A 26985-nucleotide genomic window follows, 5' to 3' on the forward strand; every position below is an offset into this window, starting at 1 on the left:
AAAGTGGCTTTTTATATGATTTCTGAATAACAGCTGCATCTTCAGCTATGTAAAAATCAAAGTTTATCAAATCAGACTTGCCTTCATTTCAAATAACTCTCATTAGAAACTATGATATATTGCAAACTTTTAAAACACAGTAAATAGCATTTTTCCAAAATGTTAAAAGATGGGAAGTATTCGTTCAATTAAAATAAATACTGCAAGATTACTGATATTGCACTTCTTGGGAAGAAGGATGTTCATTAAAATTATGAGAGTATTGGAAGTTGGGAAAATGTATTTTTTGGGATGAAGACCAGAGAATGATAAGGGAATGATTATAGGCAAATGTTGCTGGGCAACGTGACAGGAAGATGAGAGGTGCCTATCACCTCATCTTTTACTGCTAAGATTACACTATATGAACACTAGTAAAAAAATCTGTCTGATAAAACACGTAGTTAGATAGATTTTTTTCAATTTTACGTAAAGTTCTGACACTTTTCCAATACATGCATTAATTGATTGAGAGCGTTTTATGCAAATAAACCTGGAATCTTAAGTTTGATTAATATATAAATGTCAGCTGTGGTTATGCTTGTATTGGTAGGAGTTATAAGTGTATGTTTTCCTTTTCATATAATCAATGAGAAAATTTGGCATGGGGTGTGTATTTCCCCTCACAGTTGTTTTAGGATACTGCAGTCCCACACAGCCAGTTACTAAGTTTTATGGCTGGAAGTTTTTGATATCTGCTGCACTTCATCCATTACCCAAGTACAGGAAAATAACAGGATAATCTGCTTGTCTGGCAAGTTCTCTAATTACATGCTGGTGTTCTGAGAGCCAGTTCTTCTGTATTAAGATGACTGGCATACTAAACTTCCTAAATACATTTGGTATTTCACACGATGACTTGTTTGTAGCGTGTATAGATTTAATTAGTAACCAGCAGGACAGTGTCACCCTGAGTGGAGATTAAGCTGCTCTACAGTCCCTTCCCTGTACACTGGGAATATGGTGATGTTATCAATCAAAACAATGAATCTGTCTCATAACAAAAATGCAAAATAACTGAGTTAAATTAGCAGTTTTGTACTCTTAGTTCCTTGCTTGAAATGAACACATTTATCTTTGCAGAAACTATACACTGTACACAGCTGTCATTTATTATGTACTGTTTAATGTCTTGCTTTTTATACCAGAGACACGTAGTACAGTTTTCTTTATTTTTACTGTACATGTATATACATTAATGTAAACTTCGACTTTTTTTCTGCATTGGTAAAATGGTAATATCTAATGTCATGCCTGGAGTAGTGCTATTTAGTGCCATGTGCCTTTTGAAGCATATTTAATTTACATATATATATATATATATATATATTTGTGAGTGTGTATGTAATCTCCAGATGGACTGGAGAATGAAAACCAGAACATTCAGCATCTGTATTTTCCAAGTTGCATAAATACAGTCATGGATATGACAGTGTGCATAGATGGGAAGAAAAGACTAGCTTCCCACACAGAGGGAGTAAGGAGAAGACCGTCATGTTAAACAGGGTCTTCAGTTTTGCCCCTAGTTAGATTTTCCACCATTTATGTTATTTGAGCCTGGAAGCTACCACCTCCTCAAAATCAGCTTCTAATCTTTACTGAGCCATCAAAATCAGCTTCCTTTCTTTACTGCTCCCTGTGGTTGTTTTGTTTGTTCTGCCTTCAACAGTGGTGGGTCAGGGTCCGGAACTCTTTGAGTGAAGCTACTAGGCAGAACTTTCCCCAGCTGTTTTGTTTGGAGTGTGTGTGTGTGTGTATATATGTATGTACAAATATTTCCCCATGTATATGCATACATATATATATATATATATATATACACACCCACATGGAACTTAGGAGGAAACATGTTAGTATAAGGTAATACGTGCTATCCTATTTTCCTATTTGTGCTCTATACTTAGCAGTACTATAGCTGATAGTCAGACGATGCTTTCTGTTCCTGTTTTGCCTACAATTAAATTGTGCCTTACTAACTATCCAATGTTGTACACACATGACAGTTCTTACTAATCCCAGGGAGTGATCTTTTTATTTCCTAAAATATGAGATTTGGTTGACCTTATGTAATTACAAGCTTTATTAATGGTTATAAAGTAACTTTTAACCCTAACTGTAGTGTCAGATTTAAAGACTTTTTGACAGGGAATACCAAAGGCTCACTCCTTGCTGTGTGAAGGAGAATTTCCTTCTATTTTTTCTGAAAATAAAAGGCAATAATTTCATAAAGTGACCTTTTGTTGCAGTATTATGAGACAGGGACTGATCATTTTTCTGTGTGCCTGTCATAATTTTTAATTACTACAATTAAAATAAAAATGAAAAGAAAGTGTGCTCCTATACTGTTATCAGAGGCATTCAGTGCTTGAATAATTTCATTTTTTTCCATAAGCTCTGCTACTGATGGGAAGTGTGCAAATCCCATGTGTACAAGCAGATGGGGAAATTTTAGTCTTTAGTCATCAACGCTCTTTGAAGGTTCCCTTCTAATTCCCTTTTCTTGCCAAATAATTTGAGAGTTGGCAATATCAAGTCAAATACGCATCCTTCTGTACTTCAACCACCCTTTTTGTTGACCTCATTCTGATCTTTTGCATTTTTGCTGCAGTGTCTTAAAAATAGAACTGAATGCTGTTCTCGGCGAAGAGAACTTTTCTTTGTCCTATAATACCATGCAAATAGATTTTGCTATTATTTTTATTGTCACTGATTTAGTCTACCTCAACTTCCAGTATAAATACTAAATTACAGTGAGAAAATATATTCTGAGATTCATTCTTGATTTTTTCTTACTTTCAAAGAAAATGGTTTCATTAAAAGAGTTAAGGTATGTCTGAACTTATTTTTGTGACATTCAAACTCGTCCATCCAATTCAAATTATTATCCCAATTAAACTTTTTTTTTAATACTAAGCAAAAGGAAGGAGCTTCTTCATGTTTTTAGCACCCTTCTGATACCCTAGTGCCTCATCTTTTTGCCTCTTTTCTGAGAAGCCCTCACTAAAACTGCACAACAGGTATTTTGACCCAAGAGGTACCTCCATAAACAATAAAACACACACAGATATTTTCTTTTTGTCATGCTTGGCTTTGGAGTTGAGAAACATGGATATATAATTCTTCACTAGCTGCCATTTAACATACTTTTTTTTTAAAATACAAGGCAATTTTTTCGCAGGTAGAATATTGAAATACTGATTTACATTAAGACAAGTGCATATCTTGAGAGAAAGATTGGTTTCTGTAATTTCTGTTTGAATAAAGCTTATGTGCAGAGACTGGAGAATTGGATGTTTAAACTCATGGGTATGTGGGAGCCCTAGTACTGGACTTGAACACATTCTGCCCATGGTCCAAGCTTGTTGATGGAAATCAGTGTCACACCAAAAGCCCTATACCTTCATTTGCCTTACACTGTGGCTAAGCTAAAGTGTCCCATCCCTGACCTCACATCTAGCCAACAAGAGCAAGAGAAAAGCTATTCTTATGGCCTCTTTCCTCATAGATTTAAAACCAGCACTGATTACATATGAAGAAGACATACCAAGGCTGATACAATTAGTGTTCAAATTGTATGGCAAAATTTGGTCATGCATTTGAGCTACAGATTTTGATTATGTTAAGAATGATTAACTGAAGTTGTTGGAAAAATATAGAATGAAGTATGGAAGTAAAGAAACAGAAATGGATATAACAAAAATAATTCTGTCCTTCCAATTTCTAATCAAACTAACTTGATAATTCTGCATGTGTTCAGAGATATAGGTGGGAGAAGAGAGGAAATAAAAATAGTCCCTTGAGGTAAAGCTAACTCAAGGAAACCAGACTTTATTTGGCTTAGAAATTAAGACCTTAAATTCCAAGAAACCTTGGTGATGTATGCTAGGAGTCAGAATATGAAGAACAGCCATGAAAGCTGACTTGCCAACTAATTAAGATCCAAGTAAATATCTGTATGCATTTAGAATTAATAGAATGTTCCCAAATCCTCATGAATGTTGTATTGTAGGGCATGGAAACAGTGGTGAGTTGAGAAATGTACATCAGTTTTTGTTTGATAGCTTCTAGGTTAGTAGATTTTAACTTTTTGTCTCCTAATTGTATGCTTAGTTGTATTTTACTTTGAAAGATGTTACTGAAAACGTACTATACTTCTGCAGTGTTATCAGAAGTGTTCAGTGCTGGAACTGAGTGGGATTTTATTTGCCTTTTACATGCCTTCCAGCTGATGGGCGGAATTTAAGTCCCCATGGTGCACAAACAGATGGGAAAATGTTGGTCTTTAGTTTTCAGTCATCAGTGCTAATTCTTTTATCTTCTGAATGCATTAGTTGAACAGACTATGCCTGTCAAGCAGTCTGTGATATGTGCCGTGACAGTCTTTTTTTTTTTTTTTAACTATACTGAAAATCTTTTCTGTGACCTGACATTGCCTACATTCTATTAGTTTAAGGAAAAAAATTACTCATGAGTTAAATCATTATCAAAATGGTTGTGGAACTTTGATGATTTTAAAGTGCTATTTTTATTATTTGTGTGAAGTAGTTCAACAACCAAGAAGTACGTTTTCAAATACAATTGGGTATTTCTGTAGGCATTGGTGATCTTATATGTATGCATCTATATGGTGCTCTTTATAAATAGCCACTGTATTGGCACATTTCTTTATCCTTTCTTAACCAATGTGTCACAGAGGTTAAGATGTCTGGGATTTTTGGAACACTATAATGTTCTTTATGCACATTGGCATGCATCCATAAATCCTAATTTCTAGATTATAACAAAAAAGCCTGTTTTGATCAGGAGTTAAGTTGCATATTCAGATTTTCATGCCTGTTTCTGCAACGTGAAACCCAGAAGTGCCATTAATTAAAGAACTTGTATCCACATGGCAGCTGAAATACTTTTTACTTACACAAGAATGAGTGAATTTCCAACTTCTCTGACTGGTCTAGCATGTAGCTGTGAGGGAAAAAAGTAAGTAGTAATGGCATAGCGTAAATTTATATTAATACAAATACATATGTTTTAGCAATTATATACATCTATTGGCATAAAATTTTGGACACTGAGTTATCTCCTGATTTCCTTTAAAGTGTCTTTTTGGAGATATGCAATCTCTCCTCTTCAGTTTATTTTATGTGCCTGGAGGGCATTTACAGGGCTCCAAATTCAGCTTTGGTTCTGTAGGCTGTGTTGTCACAGACATAAGGGGTTGAGCTTTGTGTTTGTGGTTTTACAGCGTGGGATCAGGCATGTCGAAAATGAATTCAAACCTTTACTTATATCACAAGTTAAGCTCATCCAGATGGCAGACAGTTCCTGCTTCTTGTGAAAGAATAATTTTGGTAATGTGACAGGCATGGGCTTATAGACGGTAGCAACTCTTAGGGAGTTTAAAGCCCTGAAATAGAACAAAGATTGCAGACAGCTGATCAACAGTATCTTTCCGCTGTGAGAGGTGGGAACTCCTGCTTCAAATGAGCTGCAGGCAACCATTGACTCAAGGTTATGGAAGGAGTCCTGTAGCTGGTGCACTGGGCCAGCCCCGTTTAGAGCTGTGTTCTTTGCAAGTCCATTTAAAAGGAAGTAAAAGGTTTTTTGCATTTGTATTAAGGGAGAATTTGTTTTCATGAATATGCCTTAACATGATGCCCCACTACAAAGGAAATCAGCTGAGCAGGATTTGTTCCCTTCATTTTCTCTGTAGCTACACAAGCCCATGTAAGGCATGCATGGAACATTTGTTAGTGTATCAAATTGCAAGCGTGATAGATGTAGTTAGACCTTTTCAGTTGTTATTTTGTTTTGTGATCCACAGATTTTACTTCTGAATTGCTGTATGGAGTTTGGGTTCTTGTTCAGATTATTTTGCTAAGAGACACCCTGGAAAGAAAGGAAGAAAATATTTTCAATTTGGAAATTCCTGCATGATGAGACTGCTGTTTACATTTCTTCAATACTTGTGAAAGTTCAGGTTTCAATAAATAAGAATTTACTGAGGAAAACCTATTATTTTGGAAAAGTTATGCCTAGGCTTGGTATCCATTACGTTTGGGGGGTGGTGGTGTTTGGATGTGGAACTTAACTACCTGCAAGTAACTTAACTGCCTGAGAGTACTGTACAGCTGAAATTTCAATTTATTTGTTTTCCTTTGAGCTGCATAAAAGAAAAGAGGCTGCTAGGATTAGCTGTATAGCAGATATCCCTATTTGGGGAATGGCTTTCTATCAGTCCCACTCCTGTCTTCCATAAAGGGAGTATGTTGTCTTTTTTTTTTTCCTTTTCTTTTGGCAGAGTACATTAAGGGTCATTAAAGCCAAAACAGAAGCTAGAACAGCTTTGAGGTGATTGTACTGCATGCCATGGACTTACATATCTTTATAGATGGCTTATAAACATTTGTGTTCCCTCTTCCATTCTCTGTCAAGCCCAGCGGGAGGAGGAATAAAAGTAAAAATTTAGAAATAGGTAAGCTGCATGGTAGACTCCTAGTCCTGAATCTGCTCAGGGGCTTTTTCATGGGCTTCTTTTGACTTTTTTTTTCTGGAACAGGAATCCTTGCTTTACTCTGGAGTTGATAGAAATTGATTAACTATATCCAAATATCTTAAGAATCTGTAGTGTCATGGGGAAGGGGCTTCCTTAAAGATTTGGGTGGAAACAGTTAAAATGAAAGTATTAATACTGCAATCAGCATTCTGAGAGACAATACTAGATTTAGTAAAATAGTTTCTAGATTGTTCTATACCCAAAAAGAGAAAACAAAAGTAGTAACTCAGCTGGTGTGTGGCAGTTTGCTTCTTAGTAAGCAGGTAAACCTGGATTATGACAGGAACAGGTAGGGGAACTGTTAACAGCAGGTCTATAATTGTAATCACTAAAAATCTCATTTGTTTTTTCCCGGCTCTTCTAGTAACTAAATTGTTATTTCTGTGAAATAATTTCCCGCCTACAAAAAATCTGTTGTTGAAATGAGTTGGAAGGAAAACATGCTTCTGAACTGAGAGCAGCTGCTCAATCTCATTTAATCTTTTATTTCATTGTCTGTGGTTTGCTAATGTGGAGAACTCTTTGACTTTTTTTGAGCCCTGCCTTAAGAACTGTTCCTGTTCTGCTTAGCATCGTGAATTTGTGAAAAGCGAGATCCAGTGCTAAAGATCCAAAACACAGTACAGTGTAGAGCAACTTTATCCCTTTTGCTTAATGAATGAGAGTCAAACAACTCCAGTAGGAGCAACAAAAAGAGGAGCCAGCTAGATTTCTGGGATATGGTATCATAAATGAAAATTTATGCAAGCCTTTGAGGTTGGAGAGCAAGATCGCATGGCACCATGGAGCCCATGAGCATGTGTGATTTCCTGTATGTTTCCTTGTTTGCAAGTAAATAGAGCATTATATCCTGTTTACCATTGCTTTCTTTTTAACTGAGAGTATACTAAGGGCTTTTGGAAGGATGTACCATTTGCACAGTAACCATAATATACATGAGAGCATGCGTGTGTGTGCATGTGAAGTTTGGACATCCTTCAATGAGCAAAACCTTTTAATGGAATTAGTGTGAAGAAGTAGATCAATAAAGGGGGGGAAATGTAACTACTCATGTTACAGGAAGTGAAATGCCACCAATGTTTTGTGAAGAACTACATTTAGTCTTGGTCTACTTATGTGGTTAACATCGTCTTCTAAAAAGGAACAGTTTGTAAAACATGTGGTTATATATAAAAAAATGAAAAAAAAGTGAATTGTCCAACCTGTTACTGAAAAAATGCTAGCCTTTCCACTTTGGAAACAGTGGTTAACATAGAAGAAAGAAATACTATGTACATTTTGGTACATTTGCACATGTATAAATGTATACATTTATATATATATGGAGTATGTAGAACGGAATAAAAATAGATTACTAATATAAATATAAATAAGAATTTAAATATATATCAAAAAGTCAGATTTTGAGGGTGGGAGGGTTGACAGGTGACTTCACAAATTGCACAAGGCTAGCATACTGTGGAGCACGTGAACCATTGTAATAACTGTGCAGAAGCCTGTTACTAGGAGAAAACTTTTCTTTTCTTTTGCGTAGCAACAGGTACATTAACAAGATGGTTGTTTCTGCCTCTGTCTTTTTTTTTTTTCTTTTTTATATCCACACATATTCCTCAGGCTATATTTTATTTCTGATTGCCTTCATAAAGCCCCATGAAGCCAATGGTGATAATCCTAGGTAAAAGAGGCAGTGACTGGGTCATGATTTTTGTATTGAAAAATATTTTATAACACATCTGGGACTTTCTACTACATGAATAAAGCTAAATTACTTAGTTATTTCAAATATTTAAACAACCTGCATGGAATACAGGTTTGAAAGAATAATTTAAGGCATGCAACAGAATACAGGACTTTAAGCTTGAATTTTAGTGGATCATACTCAGACTTTCTGGAGTCTGCCTGGCTTCCACTTAAAATGGATGAATGCTGACTCTGGTTCAGAAAGCAGTTCAATCTTGTGAGCACAAAATTGTCTGGGTGCATAAGCTGTAGCATCCTAGCTAGGGAGCTAAGCAAGAGAGAGTACCTAGGGAGAGACATGCCATGGGAAGGATCCCAAGTCCTTGGGGAACCTCAGTAAGTTAGGTGTCCTCTGAGAATGCCTAAATCAGATTACACTGCAGTCCAAACAGTTGTGATGGTATTATGTTTCTGGACATACAACCTAGTGGTTAGAACTCTGTCCCTGAAAAGAGGAGGTGGTTGGAGATGGCTGGAAAAGGTCTGAACCCACAGCCCTTCTTCCCACAAAACTGCCTTTAATTATGGCCATAAAGTGTTGGGAGAATGTGGTTTTCACCTATCCTGATAAAGTTAGGCTGCTGATACACAAAATATTGTGGAATTCAGAGAGACAGAAGGAAAGAAATCATGTTAAATCTGTAGAGAAGGACACGTTCCTCAGAACAGAGATTCCTGGGTCCTTGTTCTTTTTCAAGTAATGGTAGGTAGATATATTTCTCATTTGGGAATCATGAGAGAAGATGTATAAGAAATATTGGGAATAAGAAAGAGTAGCAAGGATTATTAGCCGGCTAGTAAATAGCACCAACAAACCTACATCTGTTGCACAGAAGGAGGAAGTATTAAGACTTTTTTTTAAAATTAAATATTTAATTAAAGGTTTGTCCCTGTGCATGCTACATTGATTTTTAGATTACAATAAATTCTTTAAAAAAAGAGAGCTTGATGGAGAAAATTAAAAATAAATTTTTTGCTTGTGAGTTAACAGTATCACTACTTAGGCTTCCCAAATGTAGAATATGGAATAAACTTAACTCTTATTTTACCAGTGGAAGTTTGGACATTGATCCACTGGGATATAACTGTAGCAACATAGTCTGAAGGCTTTGTGACTGCATTTATACTTTCATACTTTGGCCAAGTGGCAAGGGGGTAGCTTGTATAGGGACAGAGCCCAGTAGAGGACCCTGGCTATGCTCACAGTCCATTCACATGTGATTATGTGACGAAGTTACTGGTTTTTGTTATTCTTGAAAATCAAAATTTCTAATAGTTCCTGGACTTCAGAAGCTATTTGGTTCTTTCCCCACCTTCTGGAACATTAATTGGGAAAGAAGAATTCAGCTCCTACTGCATCCTGGTGTGCAAAATGTTGTTCTTCCCTGTGCTATCCTAAATTAGCTAGAAGTTTAGCTATATAAAGATGTGATCATGGGATAAGTTATAGTGGGAATGTACATTGTATCATGTACTCTACAGTGAACCTGAACTTGTTCATCTCTTTTCCACTGAATGGGAATTAATCTCAAACTACTTCATGTTTGCAAAAACTGGTGGTATGCACATAGACTGGTACTGTGAAACTGTTCGCGTCCAAACTACCTCATGCTATATTGCTCCTGGGCTCAGTACCTAATCTTTAGGGTCACCAATTTTGCATATATGTAGAATTAAGCTATTCTACTCAGTTTGTCTGAAATGAAAATGTATCAGAGATTCTACAAATAAGTAAATAGGCAGAAATTAAAACAATTAAAAAATGCACAGTAAAGTGATCCTAAGATAAATTGAAGTCCTTTGAATCATCATTTCTGGAGCCAAAAGGAAAATCTTATCTCCTTTCACTAGCCAAAGGAATTTTCACTTTGGCAGCAGGGTCTGATTTCAGGTCATACCCAGATAGTGTGTAAATCTGGCACTGTCTACTAAGTTATTATTGATCAGCAGAGTTCACTCTCATATGCTCACTCTACATATGGATGTTGTTCTGCATAGCAGAGCATGCACTTCAGTTGCATTTTGCATTCTGTGTATTGAACTAAGTGTCTTTGGAAACATTTGTTAATAATACATTTAAAGATGTTCCTTCTGCAGTCTTTCTAAAATAGAAGCAGTTTATCATTGCAGACAAATATTTTTCTCAAAAAATATTTTGCATTATTTATGGGATATATTGGATAAAGTTTTGCAGTACATTTATCTTTTTATTGAGAAATGACTTGAGAATGTAGATGTGTTGAGAATGGTAAGCCAGTAACTTTTCGTGTACACTGAGCACTGCATGCAGAATTCAAGTGGGTGAATAAAACATTTGAACTGAAATGGGATACATACAGAATTGCATTTTGAATATAAGCAAGGTATGTATATAAATTTGGAAACTCTAATATCAGCAGCCTGGGGACAGTATTCCTCATATTTTCTTCAAGAGCTATGAATGGAAGCCTAAGAACAAAGTAGGACTATATTCAGATAATTTGAATTCCACCTGCATCTCTGATCAGATCTGGGTTTCTTATTGTCTGGCCTATGAGGCCATATATGTAACAATAGCACTCAAGTTCTTTAGCACAATATTTGCTATCTGAATTTGAACTAAACGTAGAGTATTTGTGACATTTGCTACGTGCAACATGTTCCACATCTTTGTCATGCTCTGTCTGTACTTTTGCTTGAGACTGCTGCTTTTCTACTGCTAAGTTTGCCTCTCTCTTTCATTTATTCTGCTCTGACCCCTACCAGTTACCTGTGTGAGCTTCTGCCATGTCTTCTGCCACCTGTGGGATTGCCATCTTGTCTTTACTTATACAAGTAACTAAATGGAAAGTTTGCATTATAATTGGAAAATAAGATTTCAAATCAGCTTTCAGGACTGACCATAATGAGCTGAGAGGTGTCTGGGAATAAAAGAAATCCTGAGCAACTGAAAAGCCTGTGTCACATTTAACAACAAGTAATTTCCAATGTATCGCAGGCAAATGTGTAATCAGAACAAACAGGAAGAAATGACCACACTACGAGGACTTCAAAATATTGGTGTGTACAGTTTGCATTATACTGACAACGTCAGACATCTTTTTGGCAGGATATCATGCAGTGCACTAAGGAAAGGAAATACAGGAGAATTTACCACCTTTCTATACCTAGAATGGCTTTCTTTCTAAAGCACACTGGAGTTTGCTACCAGGCATAACCCACATGATGCTGGCAGTGAAAGAACTGCCCAAGTGGGGACTGAGCAGAGGACTCGGGGGAAGCTAGGCCTCTGGCAGGACTGTGGCCAGTGAAGGACCCCATGCAGAGCAGTGGAGTAAGAAACAAGGAGCCACCAAAGAGGAACCACAACATGCTGGCCCCAATCTCCCTCACTGCCCACCGCAGGCATAGCATGGGGGCAGTAAGGAGATTGGAGATGGGAAAGGCGAGGAGAGGAGTCTGGAGAGGAGTCCAATTGTAGTTCTCTAAGTGTTTGTTTCCTTGCCTGTTTCTATTTTTTCATTAGCAGAATCAGTAATTAAAAGTTTGTTAGTTGGTCAATAAATTAAGTAAAATTCCCCAACATGAAACTTGTTTTATAGCCAGCGACAGACTTTACAAATCACAGTGTTCATGACTATTCTTAAAACATTTAGTACAGTTTTTAAAATTAGATTTGCTGAAGTCAGACAAGTCAAACAGCCTTCTCCAATGAGGTGGCTAGTTTGGTGGGTGAGGAGTGAGCAGTGGATGTCATTTACCTCTATTTTAGTAAGGCTTTTGACACTGTCTCCCATGGCATCCTCATAGACAAAGTACAGGTTAGGTAAGTAGGCAGTGAGGTGGATTGAAAACTGAGTGAGTGGCCGGGCCCAGAGGGTTGTGATCAGCAGCACACAGTCCAGACGGAGGCAATTCGCTAGTGGTGTACCCCAAAGGTTAATAGTGGGTCCAGTCCTGTTCAAGGTTTTCATTAATGACCTGGACAGTGAGACAGAGCACACCCTCAGTAAGTTCACAGGTGATACAAAACTAGGAGGCAGGGATGATACACCATATTCAAAATCACAAAATATTTCTTTCTAAAGCAAGATACTACTTTTAACTGTACACCATTGTCCAGAATTGCTTCTTTACCTGAATTCTGAGAGCTTTTCCTAACTCTGCTGCCACAGTTTTCACCAAACTTGACCTTCTGTTTGGGAGCAGCTCATTGCGAACATTTCTTAACAAATGAATTAATATAGAACTACCCAATAAAAATTACTTGGAGCTGAGTAATTCCATGTTATATCCTTCTTTCAGTGACATTACATCTTAGAGAAGGAATAAAAAGTGTGCTACTGGCCAACTTAGTTATCCTACTTTTCCTGAACTTAATATGTCAAAGGTCTTTTGGTTTCTTGACTCAACAAGGAAGAAAATGTATGTCGGTTTGTTTTATGATTATCCTCCTGACCTTCCTCTGACATTACCTGGAGATTATTTATGTGCAGGGAAGGATAGGTACCTTCAAGACATTGTCCTTTTTTATTGTATGCAAGTCAACTAGATAGGAAAATGTGTTACTTCCTTGATTCTACCATCACCAGCAAACTCTCATGGGTCAGTGAGTAGAAAGCAAAACAAAAATCATGCTTCCTAGTAGTGGAACAAGTACAATGAATAGTTGTTAAACCATCCTGCAAAGATATTATGATCTTCAAATCCATCCTTTATTTGATTTGTGATTGTCTTTTTAATTTTGTTTGGCAGGACGGGCAAGCAGGAATTTATTTTCATAGCACTATAATGAATATAACATTTTATACCTTGTAAGTCTCTTTCCTTATAAATTTCCTCCCATTCCTTTTCACTAGGCATGAGAGTCAACTCCTCTCATCTAATCTCGTTTAGCAATTTAAAAGATAGGCATCTAATCTAAATTTGCTGTCTAGGTTCCCCTTACAGTCAGTGCAGGACGACAGGCACTGAAAGAAAAAAGTAGTATACTTTGTAGCAGGATAGGTTATTTTGCTGTATAAGATACGGTCTAGTAGGATATCTGAGGTGTTTCAGATAGCTGAGGCGAGTCATTCTTTGATGCCTGTCTGTCCCCTCGTCACTTGGATGGGAACCCAGGAGGTCACTTCAGACTAGCAGTCCAGCTTCAGCACCTTAAGTTTGATGACAAGAAGCCCACATTAATTTGCTAGTTTTTCATGTCATATTTCACTGTGAGCCAGAAGCTGAGGCCATTATGAATTTTTCTTTGATACAGTACTTAAAGAGTAAGCTCCTGAAAAAAGCAGTCATACCTTCTATTAATAATTCCTTATTACAATTGACCTCTGCTGCTGTGGTTTTAAGAAAGGCTGTCCTTGGTACCCCTCATTTTTATTAGCTAAACTTTTTATCATACAAGTGGTAAGAAAAGTAATTAAATTTACCATTATTTCATAATTCCTTGCAGTTAAAAGCCATAGAGAGAACACTTGAAATGAATTAAAGTTATGGCCTCTTAAAGAAGATGCATGACATCTCACTGTAATATAAACTTTTATGTCCACCAGACATTATTAATATTTTCAAGGATGAGAGCTTTCTTATTTGAAAAAAATAATTAAAATTGCCCTTCATAGTGCAAATTCTTATGCTAACAATATTTAATATAGAAAACACAAGTTTTCTGGTGGTTTCTTTTCAAGCTTCTCATTAATCTATTCCCACCCACCCCCCAATGGCTCCTTTTAGTTGTCTGTCCTTTATATTGAAAGTTGAATGAAACTTATGGAAATGTCAGGTTGGCTCCTTTAGGGACTACAGCTGAAATCATCAAGCTCACTTTCATTGTCTCCAGTTGGTGACAAATGGCAATTTTATTTAGCGAGGGATGGTTTTCTTTGAGGTTGGATTGATGGATGAGTCCATAAGAGGTTGGGCCAGCTGACAAGGTTACCCCTACCAGCTGTCTGCCCATCCCTACTGTATGAGTGTCTGTGCTGCTTGTCAGTCAGCTTTTGAAGCAGTGCTGTTTACTGTGTAGTGTTTTAAGGCAGACTGTAATCAATGACAGCTTACTTTGCTTTAAAACACTGTGCTACAAATGGTGGTGGTTCCAAAACTCACTGATGAACAGCTCAGACACCTGTGCAGTAAGAGCAAGTTGGACGGCTAGAGTGGCAACAGTGTCAGCTGTCCCAAGCAAAGCCAGCCCTTATTTTACATTCAAGAGTCCTTTATTTTGTCTTGGATTTTTTGTGTGTTTTGGTTTGGTTTGGTTTGTTTCAGGTTATAATCAGCCTGCTGCCTAAGAACCCCATCTTTGAAATGTTTTCAAATGGGTATGTATAAGAACCCCAGTAGTGTTTTGAGATTTCACTACAAAATCCTAAAATGTTTTTAATTCTTGTCTGTAGGCTGGAGCAAATGTGCTGCTGCAAGATGTTAATGGAAACATTGCCCTTGATTATGCCATAGAAGGGACTGAATCTAGCAGCATCCTTCTGATGTACTTGGAAGAAAACGGTAAGTCAGCTCTTCAGCTTCTGTAATGTTTTTATTGAACATGACATGAAAACGAAAATGATGGATATTGATTTGACATGTCAGCACTGAAGCCAGTGGAACTATATTAGTTTGGAGATGAAGGGGAGGAAGATGATTTGGAGTCACGAAAGTTTTCAGTGCGTTTAGATTGGAACAACTAACAAAGGTTAGTGGCAGTGGTCATTGTCATATCTGCTTTTGCCCATTCATATGGAGATGCGAGAATGTGAATTCAAAGCAGAAAAACTGCAGTAATGCAGAAGCTTTTAAAACAACTAATGTAACAGTGTGAGGAGCAGGTTTCACATTTTGTTTCATTTCACATGTTAGTTATGTATAGCCTCAGAGTATATATTTTCCAGTGACAGACTGTTAAATAAATAAATCTCTGCAAATCATCTGGATGGAAATGTATATGAAACTTTATCACTTATTCAAAAATATTAGTATTGGTTTTGTTTTGTATTGAGAAATACAATAGCTAGATTTCTATTATGAAGTATGCTTAATATCTTATAGATGACAGGACCTGTATTGAAAAAAATGGGTTGTTATTCACCAGTTCCAAACTTATTCTCATGCTAAATCCAAAATACAGCACTATACCAGCTACTAGGAAAAAAATTAACTCTATCCCAGCTGCAACCAGGACAGTACTGAAACTAATTACTGACTGAAGAAAGCAATAAGCAGACTTTATTTACCTAAGAGAAAACAAGTAGAGGTACATAACCTCTGTATATTAACAACATACTTTTTGTTGGGTAATAATTCTAGTATACTATGAGCTTCATTTAAGATATGCTCAATCAAGGATGGAAGGGAAAATATAGCATCCAATTTCATATCTAGGAAAGTGGGGGAAATAGCTTAACTGTATGATATTTGATCATGTCCTAGGAGCACTCAGAAGCCTAGTGTGCTCCTGAGCTCCAGGACTTGGGGTTGATTTGGGGTTGATTTATCTAAATCAAGTGTCTGATAGTCACTCTATAGCAAACCCTCCTTAGAGCAAAAGAGATGCTTCAAAGGTAGATATCTGTAATGGGTTATCTTAATTATGATCTTAACTGCATGCTTCCCTCCAAGTGCTGTGAAGGGAGTCCAGAATGGCTAGCTGAGATGTAGAAGTCTGCTACATAGGATGGGGTTCAGTTTAAGGTTATGATATTTACATTTACGGGTGTATATGTAGGTGCCTATACACTAGCTTTGGTGTATAGGTGTACTACTACCATTAGTGGAGTTCTAGGAAATATTGTCACTAGAGAGCAGAAGGGTTATTCATTTGACCAGCCACTAGGAAAACACTGGTAAACACTGTTAAATTTGTTCTTCACCAAGATATCATTGGCTTTGCATGTTACTGGTCCTCTTGTTTTGCTATGAAAAGAAAGTTAAGACATTTAAAGACTTTGAAAAATAAGATGGGGAGACAATCCTCTGCAACATCCTGCCAAGGCAAGGCCAACTGAGAGTAGCCCAGGTTACCCAGGGCCATGTTGGGTTGGAGATTCTACGATCTCTCTGGGCTCCCATTCCAGTGCTGAACCATCTTCACGTCATTTTTTTCAGTTGAAATTTTCTTTGTTGCAACTTACCCATGTAGTCTCTTGTCCTTTCCTTGTTTACCTCCAGGAATTTTCTCCCTCCAGAGGTGAAATGAAAATATTAGGAAGTGTAAAAAGTTCCCCTGCCACTATTTGTCCTGTTTTATTCTGAACCTGGTTGATTATTGGAATCATTGAGAAAGTCCACCTGACACCTTCTGTAACCTTTATTTAGATTAATATCAGCTTTATGTTTTAAGGCAAAGCTTTTGTTGTATTAATACCATTTTAAAAATATCAAACTTTAAATGACTGCTAGTGTGTTCTCTTTGTTTTTAGAGGCAGAATGTTCCACTGCAGAAGTGTGTCAGTGAAACTCTGATTATTGCATATGATCCTTATGTTTTCTCCTTTTCCTTTAGGCTGTTTTAAATATTTAATGTTTTGAAGAATGTAACATTTTTGTTTACTTCCTTTCTTGGTATTTAGTTGCATATTGGATTAGATGACTCGGATATAAACTAAAAATGAGTGACAGATATTTCTTGGTTCCATATTGGACAAGTGACAGGAGGTGACACATTCACTGTGTAATTTGTTTCCAAAAAAGAGGTGTTCCCTTTTGTCCTCCAAGATCTCAGGCTTCAGCTGGATAGGATTCAGGATAACTTCAGGATAACTGTGCATTCTGAGAACATCAGCTTTGTAATTTAATCTCAGAAAACAGTATCTGGATATTTACTTTTTTTTTTTTAGGAGCTGTCTAAGTATCCTACACATCTGAAAGCAAAATAATGTCTTTCTTGTCTATTGTATAGTGAGAGATTATGCACTAGCAGATTGTTAAGAAAACAAAATAAAACTATCATCTGTGATGAATTTTCTTTTTTAAGAATGACTATATTTAAATAACTATATATTAATATAGTAAGTCATTAAGTCATTCTTAATTAAGAATGACTATATTTAAATAACTATATTTAAATACCTGAAGGTATAGATGGCTTTTCTTTTTCTACTATGACACAGGTACAGAAAAAAATGGTTATTGCTTTTCTACAAAGTATGCTCTTGGTTTTTAACAATTCACTTTCTGTGGGGTAAATGAATTTAAAATAGCTGGTTAAAGGTTATTGACCTTTGATGGCAATAAAAATACTTAATCAAAATCTTTCATAGCATCCCAAGCTGTGTGAATAATGGATCTGTTTTGTTCTCTGAATATTAAGGGGATCATATTCAGATGTCTCCGAAAACTGTATATAAAGCCAAAATCATGTACAAGTCCTACACATTTAGGTAGTTTTTTATAGTTTTAGTTAGTTAAAATATTGTGCAGATTTCACAAAAATAGACCATCGTTTATTAAATTCTTACTAGCAAATGGATTAAGCCTTACTTTTCAGTTGCAAAGTAGAAGGAATAAATTTGTTTTTCTGTCTTGCAGCAGTAGGTAGAATCAAAAAAATAGAAGCTAAGTGTAAGTACAGAATTCTACACTGAAGACAATGTTTAACATTAGCCAGAAACAGCCAACTCATAAATTACTATAATAAGAATTTCCCTGAAGCCAACAGTTAACAACATAAGGGAAATAACATGTGCAGGAAAAGCTGATTCAGAAAAGTAGTGGGCAAAGGATTAAGGAAAAAATTACTGTAAGACTGACACTATACAGTAATCTAGAATGTGATAGGAAGATACGTTCGAAAGGTATTTTGGTTTAAAATGTGAAGTAATTTGAAATTACTCGTAACATCTGGTGTGGTGGTTTAGTATTGGCTAAAAGCCAAACTCCCACCCAGCTGCTCACTCACTCCCCCTTCTGAGCAGGACAGAGGGAGAAAATAGGATGAGAAAGCGCATGGGTCGAGATAAAGAGAGGAAAATTGCTTATCAGTTACTGTCACAGGCAAAACAGGCTTGGGGAAAATTGCCAATTGGAGTAGATCCAGGTAGTGAAAAACAGAAAGACAAACATTAAAACAACACCTTTCCTCCCCCTTTCCCAGGCTTGACTTCACTCCTTCACTCCAGACTCCTCTACCCCTGCAAGCGGTGCAAGGGGGTGGGGGAGCTACAGTCAGTACATAGCAGTTTCTCTCTGCCCCTTCTTCCTCTTCACACTTTTTCTCTGCTCCAGTGTGGGTTTTTCACAGGACACAGTTCCTTGAGGAATGTCCATCTGCTTCGCCATGGGCTTCAGGGAATCTCTGCTCCGACACCGGGAGCGCCTCCTCCCCCTCCTTCTTCTCTGACCTTGGTGTTCCCTCAGCTGTTTCTCCCTCTTTTTGTTCTCTCTTTGTCTCTCTGTCCACTGTTTTCTGCCCTTCCTTAAATACTTATTCACAGAGGTGCCACACTTGGCTGACATGCTCAGCTGTGTCCTGTGGTGGGTCTGCTGGAGCTGACTAGAACTGTCTGTGGTCCACACGGGACAGCCCCTGGCCTCTTCCCACAGAAGCCCAGAAGCCACCCCAGCAGCCCCACAACTACCAACACCTGTACAATTCCTCTGGTCACGTGTTTCTCAACACTCGGCACTTCTTATGAGAATAACATCAAAATGAAAATCCCAGTTCTGTGTATTTTTCATCAGTTTTGATTGTTATTAATTAAAAAAAAGTGTTCAGAATACGTACACCAAAATGTCCTAACATTGAGGTTGTCTTACAGCAACCCTTAAAAAGATCTAGTAATCCAACAAGGGGAAAAAAAATCATATACTGTTTCTTCAGTGCATTCAAGAAAAGCAATGATGTAGATCAATATCATTTCAGAAAAGTACTGCTCTAGACTTTCATATTTAAAACTATGAAAGACTTTTCATAGACATTAAGGAATTATTGCTAACATACTACAATAAGAACTGACTAAAATGTCAACACATACAGATTGTTAGGACTGGAGATCAGTGAACTTAAGCTAAAACTAAATCCCCTGATATAGTTTCTATTTTAGAACTACAAGCAACATGACCTTGATTTCTGCTTACAAGTTTTCTATTAATATTAATGCAGTAGGTTGACAGAAAAACAGGCAACCAGAACCAAACAGCCTCAGCGTGGTTCAAAAATTTTTCACCCTGATTCTTGCTGATTAGGAACCACCTACCCATAAGATTATCACACATAAAAAATCTATCTATTTTGTGCAGAGAGCTTGATTAATTGATGATAGAGGTTAGGTGATGGTGTTGCCAGTGAGAACAGGGGACCAAATGACGTATTTCAGTAGGTCCGTTCAAGTCCTAAAAATGAAGCATACAGAAAACGTGATACACTGAAAATGTTGTAACTGAGAATGCTCATCTGTCTTCCTTTAGCCTTTGTGTTTTCTAATATAAGCTTGAATAAGCTACCTTAATTTTTATATTTTCTAAGTCTTGGGGAACCGACTTTGAAGTCTTAGACTTCTCTTAATGTTTGTGTTTCCAGCATACAAATGTGTGGGCGTTTAAAAGTGATTCAAAGAAAAAAGTCCACCATGTGGAAACATTTTGTTACCTATATGTTTTTATCAAAGGGAAAACCTTTAAACACACTGTGCAGACTTTTGGCACTTGAATTAACATTTTAAGTTATAGCCAGTAGTTTATGATCTACTTTGTAACTGATGCTAGAAGGAAAACAGGCATTTTCTTGCAAAGACAGACTTCAAAAAAGATTGTGAAGAACATCAGAAACTGGGGATGCCCTTTTAGTATCCTTTCAAACAACTCACCCATGAATAATCTAATTCTGTTACCATCAGAAATAAATTATCATTTTTTTTATACAATTCCTAAAACTATAACCTTTAGCAAGTCAGAAAAAAAAAATTGTCAGTGTCTGGAGTGCACCCACAGGCCCTGCAACCTGTCCCTCCACTCCCAGGGGCCTGGCTGCCTGTGCTCAAAGCCAACTCTGGTATGGTACAGCTGTGTGACCTGGGAGCAGTTGGCTGAAAAAAGAGCCAAGTTGTGAGGCAGAGCTGGGAGAAGCCTTGTCATGATCTTTCACCCATCCTTCGGCTCAGGAGCCACGTTTATGCTCAGGTCCTTGCCCTTGGTCCTTGCTTGTGGTATGCCTATGCCCAGCCATGAACTTTGCTGATCCTGACCCTGGACTTGAATACCTGTCTTCACCTGATTTGTCTGGATTTGTTGGTACAGGCTTTTCTGGCAATCACAGGACTGTCAGTTGTCCCTGATTCCCATCACCAGACCTGCTTGATTTTCTTGTTTGGGTACTGTGGGGCTGTGCCCTGGTCAGCAAGGACACTGCCCTGCCTGCCCTGTGTTCATCCTCAGCTCCTGCCTTCCTGGCCCATTTTGAGTATTCTGCTTTTACTGCTCTCTCACAAAAACATTCAACCATAACATGTTAAGAACTTGCAGAGAAATCCTGACTATAGAAATACCAAAATACCATATGTGATGAGCTCATTTCAGACATGGTGCTTATCGCAAGTAACCAGAGACAATGATACACTTGTTTTGCTTCTGTGTTCTAGTATTAATATTACAAATAAAACATGCAAAATTACAAATAAACATGCAAGACATATCCACAGATGAATGTTTTAGCATTAAGCCTTGAGATTGTGCCAGTCTGTTAAAATAAATTATAAAAATTATTTTTGTTTTCATACAGGTTAAGAAGAGAAAGAGTTCATTTAACTAATTATAGCTGGTAAGGGTCATCAACATCCTACTATAGAAGAGAAAGGGAAAAAAAGCAAAGCATGTTTCACTAGAGTGGGAGAATTGTCACTCTGATGTCTACATGAGGATGAGATGGGAATTTCAGTTCTGAAAGCGTTTTCAGACTAGAAGGAAATAAACTAAACATCCTTCACTCACATATGTAATGATATCTTTAAAGGCAAAAAGGTAAAACCCAACAACAACAATCAGTTGGTACTTCTGCAGTGAATTAGAGCTATAGCCCTCAGTAGTTTTGCAAGTATACATTCTTTTGCAGATACTGAAAATATTGGCTTCACTTCTCACATAATAAATGTTGCTGAAATGTATCTGTTCATATGCTGACCTTTGAAAATCAGATGCACATAATGCCAAGCAATATGCACAAGAGCTACTGAACAATGTAATTTAACAAAAATAATTCTCTTTACAAAGCTATCTAGTAAGCAGCCAGAAAAGTCTTTTTAAAACTTTGAACAAATAAAGCTGGATGAAGTAACAGCTACCTGAATATTTTCATAAATGAAAATGAATACTTCAAGAATAGTACCATGATTTTTTTTTTCTCATTGATTGTTTGTGAACATGTCTATCCTATACTATGCTGCACAGGAGAAAAATAGAAATTCTAAACCATGGTGTCCCCAGAATTACATTATATTATATTCCCTCTTATTATATTATATTCCCTCTTTTTATCTGAGGCTTTTACATTCCTTTGGGTTGTCAGTTCTATAACCATATGCCAGAGACGGTGAGACAACCAAAGCACATCAAATGGCCTGATCAGGTGTTTTTCTTAAACAGTGAGAAGTAATATATTTTGTAGCTTTTAGGTTATGTTCTTGCCTGTCATCAGCACTGATACTCATCACCAAATGCTGTGCCCTGTGGAGTCACTACTGATTTAACTGTTCCTTCTCCATCTCATCTCCTGCAGAATTTGTGAGCATGAAGCTCTTGTTCTGATTTTATAGGGTATTTGGAGTGTATTTTCCATCCTATGCCTTTCTTTTTGACTTTCCATTTTTAAAAATGTGAATCCTTTCCCATAGTACATGCCAATTTGGTTTTCTTCCTCTATTTATTCATGCTGGCTGTCGTCCCATTTCAGCTGAATATCTAAACCACATTTCCTCTTTGAAAAGCAATGGGAAGGTCACTCTGATTCAGACAGCAAGAGTTACTTACTGTATGAGTAACATTTTGTTGTTCCATCTAAACTCATGAAAAGTATCACTCCCTGGGGAGGGAGAGCTGACTCTCCAGAATTACAAACTTGATTAAGGGAAGGCAGTTACTGACTAGGTCTCCTTGTTTGAGCCGCAGAGAATGATACATGTGCAGGCTTGGTAAAGCTGCTTCTCAGCTCCCCGCCAGAGAAGCCTTCACTTTGAAGCCTAACGGTTCCTGAGTTCTTGGAATTCAAAACTCTGCAATTCTAAGATTGCAATTTAGATTATTTTTTCAAGTTTTCATTCTATTTTCTATAAAGGCAGAGGAAGGGAATCTCTGTTGTTTCTGTAGCTTTTTCAAAACTCCTTTGGACATTTAAAAAATGAAGCCTGTGGAGCGTGTCACTGTGGTAGCTCACATGCCAGGCTGTTTACTGCTATTTGTTTAATGAAATGTGTATCATTCCTTTATACAACTATTAGTTTGAAACTATTTATTAAATTAAAACTATTGGGGTTTAATTAATTTAATTAGCTTTTAATTAATTAGTCTATTACATTAAAACTATTAGTTTTAATTTATTATTTGACACTTTTCAGCTCACTGACAAATGTGGAAGAGAACCAAGAAATTAGTTATTCATATGTTTTTTGTTATGTCATGGCCAGGGCAGAGACGAAGGATTTTTATACTCAAATTACATTTTCTACATATGGATGTATGTGACCATGTGAAGCTATGAGCAGAAGGATCAAGCTCTGAATTTTGGTTAGACTTTTCCAATCAAGCCACAGCCAGTTGCTAATTTAACCACTTAGCAATTTTGTTGTACCATCTGTTTCTAATTTAAAATCTCTTCAGAGTGGAAGCCGTGCTTTCTTTTGGTTATAGATGGCCTTGCTTATCTTCCTTTTAAAGCTGGACTTTGACAACTGTTTCTTTCCGTAACAATGCTGACAAAAGCAATCCCACACCCTTCATTCCTTTAATCCTGTTCCATTTGTTCCTGCCTCCATACTACATTTTCTCTTGGTTTATGGGACCTTGCAATGATCTAGGCTCAGCTGGAGAACTAATCCCGGTTAAAAATAACCCAGGCAGATAAAAAGTGTTGAGTTGTAATGTCATTTGCTTAAGTTCACAGTCTCTCAAGCAGTTGAGACGACAGATTTGAGGGACTGGTCTGGGCACTGTGATGTATACACAGGGTTGAAAGAATGCAACCAAAAATAATTTTCATTACATAAGACACAAAGACTTGAGTGGCTTCCTTAGAGTGTTTAATTCTTTTCCCATTCACAGCTATTTTCACAATCCCAGTGGATTTAATATTACAACTGCTTTACCTACAACTGCTTTTGCCATTCAGTAGAGGATCAAGCCCATTTATTTGATATTGCTGAATGACACTAAATCATCCATATAGTGACTGATAAATAAAGATATGAGTAAACTTGTTGGTAAATATAAGTAAGTAAACATGTTCTATAAATATACACTGAAGTCTAATTAAATGTTGATTAAGCTTTTGCAAACCCAGAAAACAAAATCATATATCTGTCCTTTACTGGTAAATGAAATAGCAGAAAGTTTTAGCTTTTTCTTTTTTCCAGGTGTGGAGCTGAATTCACTGCGCCAAATGAAAATACAGAGACCTATGACAATGCTTACAGATGTCCAACAGCTCATATCGAGTGGTGGAAGCGTGAATCAAAAGAATGATGAAGGAGTTACCCTGGTGAGTGCGAATATATAATCATCACCCTGTGAATATGCATGTACTGCAACTGTGTACTGGTGAGCATCTTTGCAAGGCAATTGTCTAATAGGAGAAATGAGGGAATGTGAGATTTTGGTTCTCATCTGGCCTTTTGAAAATAGATACATGTCAATGTCATGCATAGTACAGATTTTTAAAATAGACTACTGCAACATCTGTGCCTTAATGACAACTTTCTTACTGTTAACCACTGAATATGCAACACAAAAATTAATAGCAAAAAAAAAATACTGGCACTGTAGTTTAGAACTGCAGCAGATACTTATGGTCTCTGACATTCTCTGAGAGGGCCTGAAACTTCACTCGGTGATTCCTGTTTTAGGCTCATACCTTCTGGCTGAACCAGGCTAAAACACTGTTTCATGAACCTATTCCATCTTGATTCAGTGTAATGAAGCATCCACCATATCAGTGGATAAGTATTCCTTCTTCCAGATTTGCATGTTATTTGTAGTCACTGGGTCTCATTATACTTTTTTCTGCTAATAGATCTTCTATCCTTTTGTTTTTTTCAGGATCACTACTTCTTCCGCTGTCAAATAATTTTAAAATTAATGTAATAAAATAATTTTAAAATTAATGTATTTTTCCCTAGATAGCATGTCTGTGGAATGTTCTCTTTGCATATAAAATTTTCAACATCATTATCAGTCAGTAAATGGTCATCAGCGGCATTAAGATATTGAATAACCTTTTACAATTCTTTTGTGTTTTTCTGCAAATACTGTACTAAAATAATTAGAAAGGCATGTATTACTGAACATTATTATTATTATTATTATTATTATTATTTAAGCATTTATGCTGAATTACATTGCATGATACTGAATCAATACACTGAACCATTAGTATTTTATTCTGTATTTTAATACCTTTAAACTATAACTGAAAAAGTGAGCAGCCTCATATCTGGGGTTATTGAATACAGCCACTGGCTCTGTCTTTACAGAAAGCTATGACTTTTGGGGTGGCCACCCCAAGGCAGTTAACTGTAGTTAAAAACAAGAGGGAAGCAGGGGAGGGGTGGGAAGAAACAAAGCAACTTGTAGTTTAATTCATAAAAGCATTAATTTAACTTCCAGTTTTCTGATACATTTAAGCTAAGCTGCTAAATCACAGTAAAATGCAAAGTTGTTTCTATTGTACTTTACTCTTATTGCTACTTTAGTCTGAATTGGCTTAGTTAAATTGAGTTATGAACTTACCTAACTGTCACTGTATAAAGCCTTTTCTGTAGTTAGCTGGAATAGGTGAAACACATATCTGAAATGTGTTTAACAGTACTGCAGATATTAGGAGAAAAGCATTGTGGATAGTTTGGGTTTTGTTATTTGCTTGGTGGGATGTGGACAAAGGGGACATTTTTTGCATGAGCAGTTTTTATGTTGAACTTTGATTTTTTGAACTTCTTTCATAGTGTTGCAACAAGTAGCTACAGAGTGGATCATTTTGCTTTTGTCTGAGATTTCTATTATGTGAAACTTTTGTCTGACAAACTGGTGGGAAATCCAGAATTTGTTAAACTGCTCTGTTTCTATTCATGGGTGTGGAGTCAGCCAGTCTGTGATAGCTGTATGTGTATCAAAGGCTTCTGGGAATAGGTTTTTTGTTGCTCTACATCTATCTGCACAGAGAAAACAACAAATATGTCACAAATATCTCAGTTGTAAGTAGCAAATGAGATTTGCTTTGCCTTGATAGAATATATCTAAGTCCGTGTGTGAGTTAAGATAAATCAGGCAAAAAATTGATGCAATAAATGTATATATGCACACATGCTCATAGATTCATAGCACATACATATGTGTACATGCAATACAGACACAGAATGATATATGGCAGAATTAATTTTTCTGCTAAATTCTCCTATAATAATTTTTTCTTTGCAAGATTTTAGTCATAAAATATTTCTTTTGTCCTCTAAGCTTTTAAACTACTTTAAAATAGCACTTGTCAAATTGATGTCTGAATAGAAAATGTAATTTCTTCTGTTAAAACAGAAGAAAAGCTGAAGCTATGTGAAATTATGGGAAATTTTTGAGGTTTTTGTACATTTGAAATGAGAACATTTATAACGTGCAGAATTGGTGTTCTGCCCCAAGGGCAGGGGTATTCTGCCCCCTTTTCAGGGGAAGATTTTTGATGACCTGTAATATGTTTCATCCCTCTGCATCAAGGATGTTCACAGAGAAAACTTTATGCGTACTCTGCAAGTGCAGCTGAACCAGAAACAGCAAATAAGGCGAATAATACCTTGGACTCTGTTTTTGGTGTCTCCTATGCTTACAGTGACTTTCGAACTACACAGTTCTAGTAACAGGCTTATTGGAAGACCTTTTTCTTGCCATTCGCCATCCATTTCAGTCCTCAGAAAGAATAGTCTCTTCGGCTAACATTACTTCAAGGGAAAAAAATCGTGTAGCTGGGCTACATGATTTGAGCATACAGGTTACTGCCTATAATCTCAGTGCTCCAGTTCTGCAATCTTCCTGAGCCCTGTTCTTACTGACCGTCATGAGAACTGACTCGTTCTAACTGGGGATGAACAATTATATTGTGCCAATTTCCAAATGCAAATTTTGTCCCCTTTGCTCCCAGAAGTGGAGAGAATGTTTGAAATCATAGCAGAGAACCATGAGAAAAAAAACCACTAAACTAACCTGGATCAATATGGTCATGTGAAGTATGTGCCTCAACATACAATTAAGTATCTAGGGAAGCAATGCAAGTAAAAGAAATGTAATCTCTGTGGTTCAAAATTGAGAAAGTATTTTTTGTGACTGATTTTGTGCTGCAAACTCAATGTGCTTGGTTTGATTATGTGTTAATGAATTCATTTTGGAGTAAAGTAGTGTCAGCTTACATCGGGGATATTTGAACTGCCACAAAAGAAAATTAGGTCTAGGCCATGCTCTGCTGAAATGTATGAATCTACCCGCGCTCGTGAAGTTTG

The 26985-nt window shown here is 36.8% G+C and overlaps 1 protein-coding gene across 1 annotated transcript in view; it reads left to right on the forward strand.

Moving 5' to 3' along the window:
• MYO16 (myosin XVI) overlaps positions 1–26985 on the forward strand; it is a gene marked incomplete at both ends in the record, with an annotated part of 315156 nt that overhangs the window by 72364 nt on the left and 215807 nt on the right. The window contains 2 exon segments of the mRNA XM_082305019.1: positions 14710–14818; positions 23866–23990. Of these exon segments, the coding sequence (XP_082161145.1) occupies positions 14710–14818; positions 23866–23990 (234 nt within the window).

The sequence above is a fragment of the Platalea leucorodia genome (genome assembly GCF_965183815.1).
Source record: "Platalea leucorodia genome assembly, chromosome: 2".
Lineage (NCBI taxonomy): Eukaryota > Metazoa > Chordata > Aves > Pelecaniformes > Threskiornithidae > Platalea > Platalea leucorodia.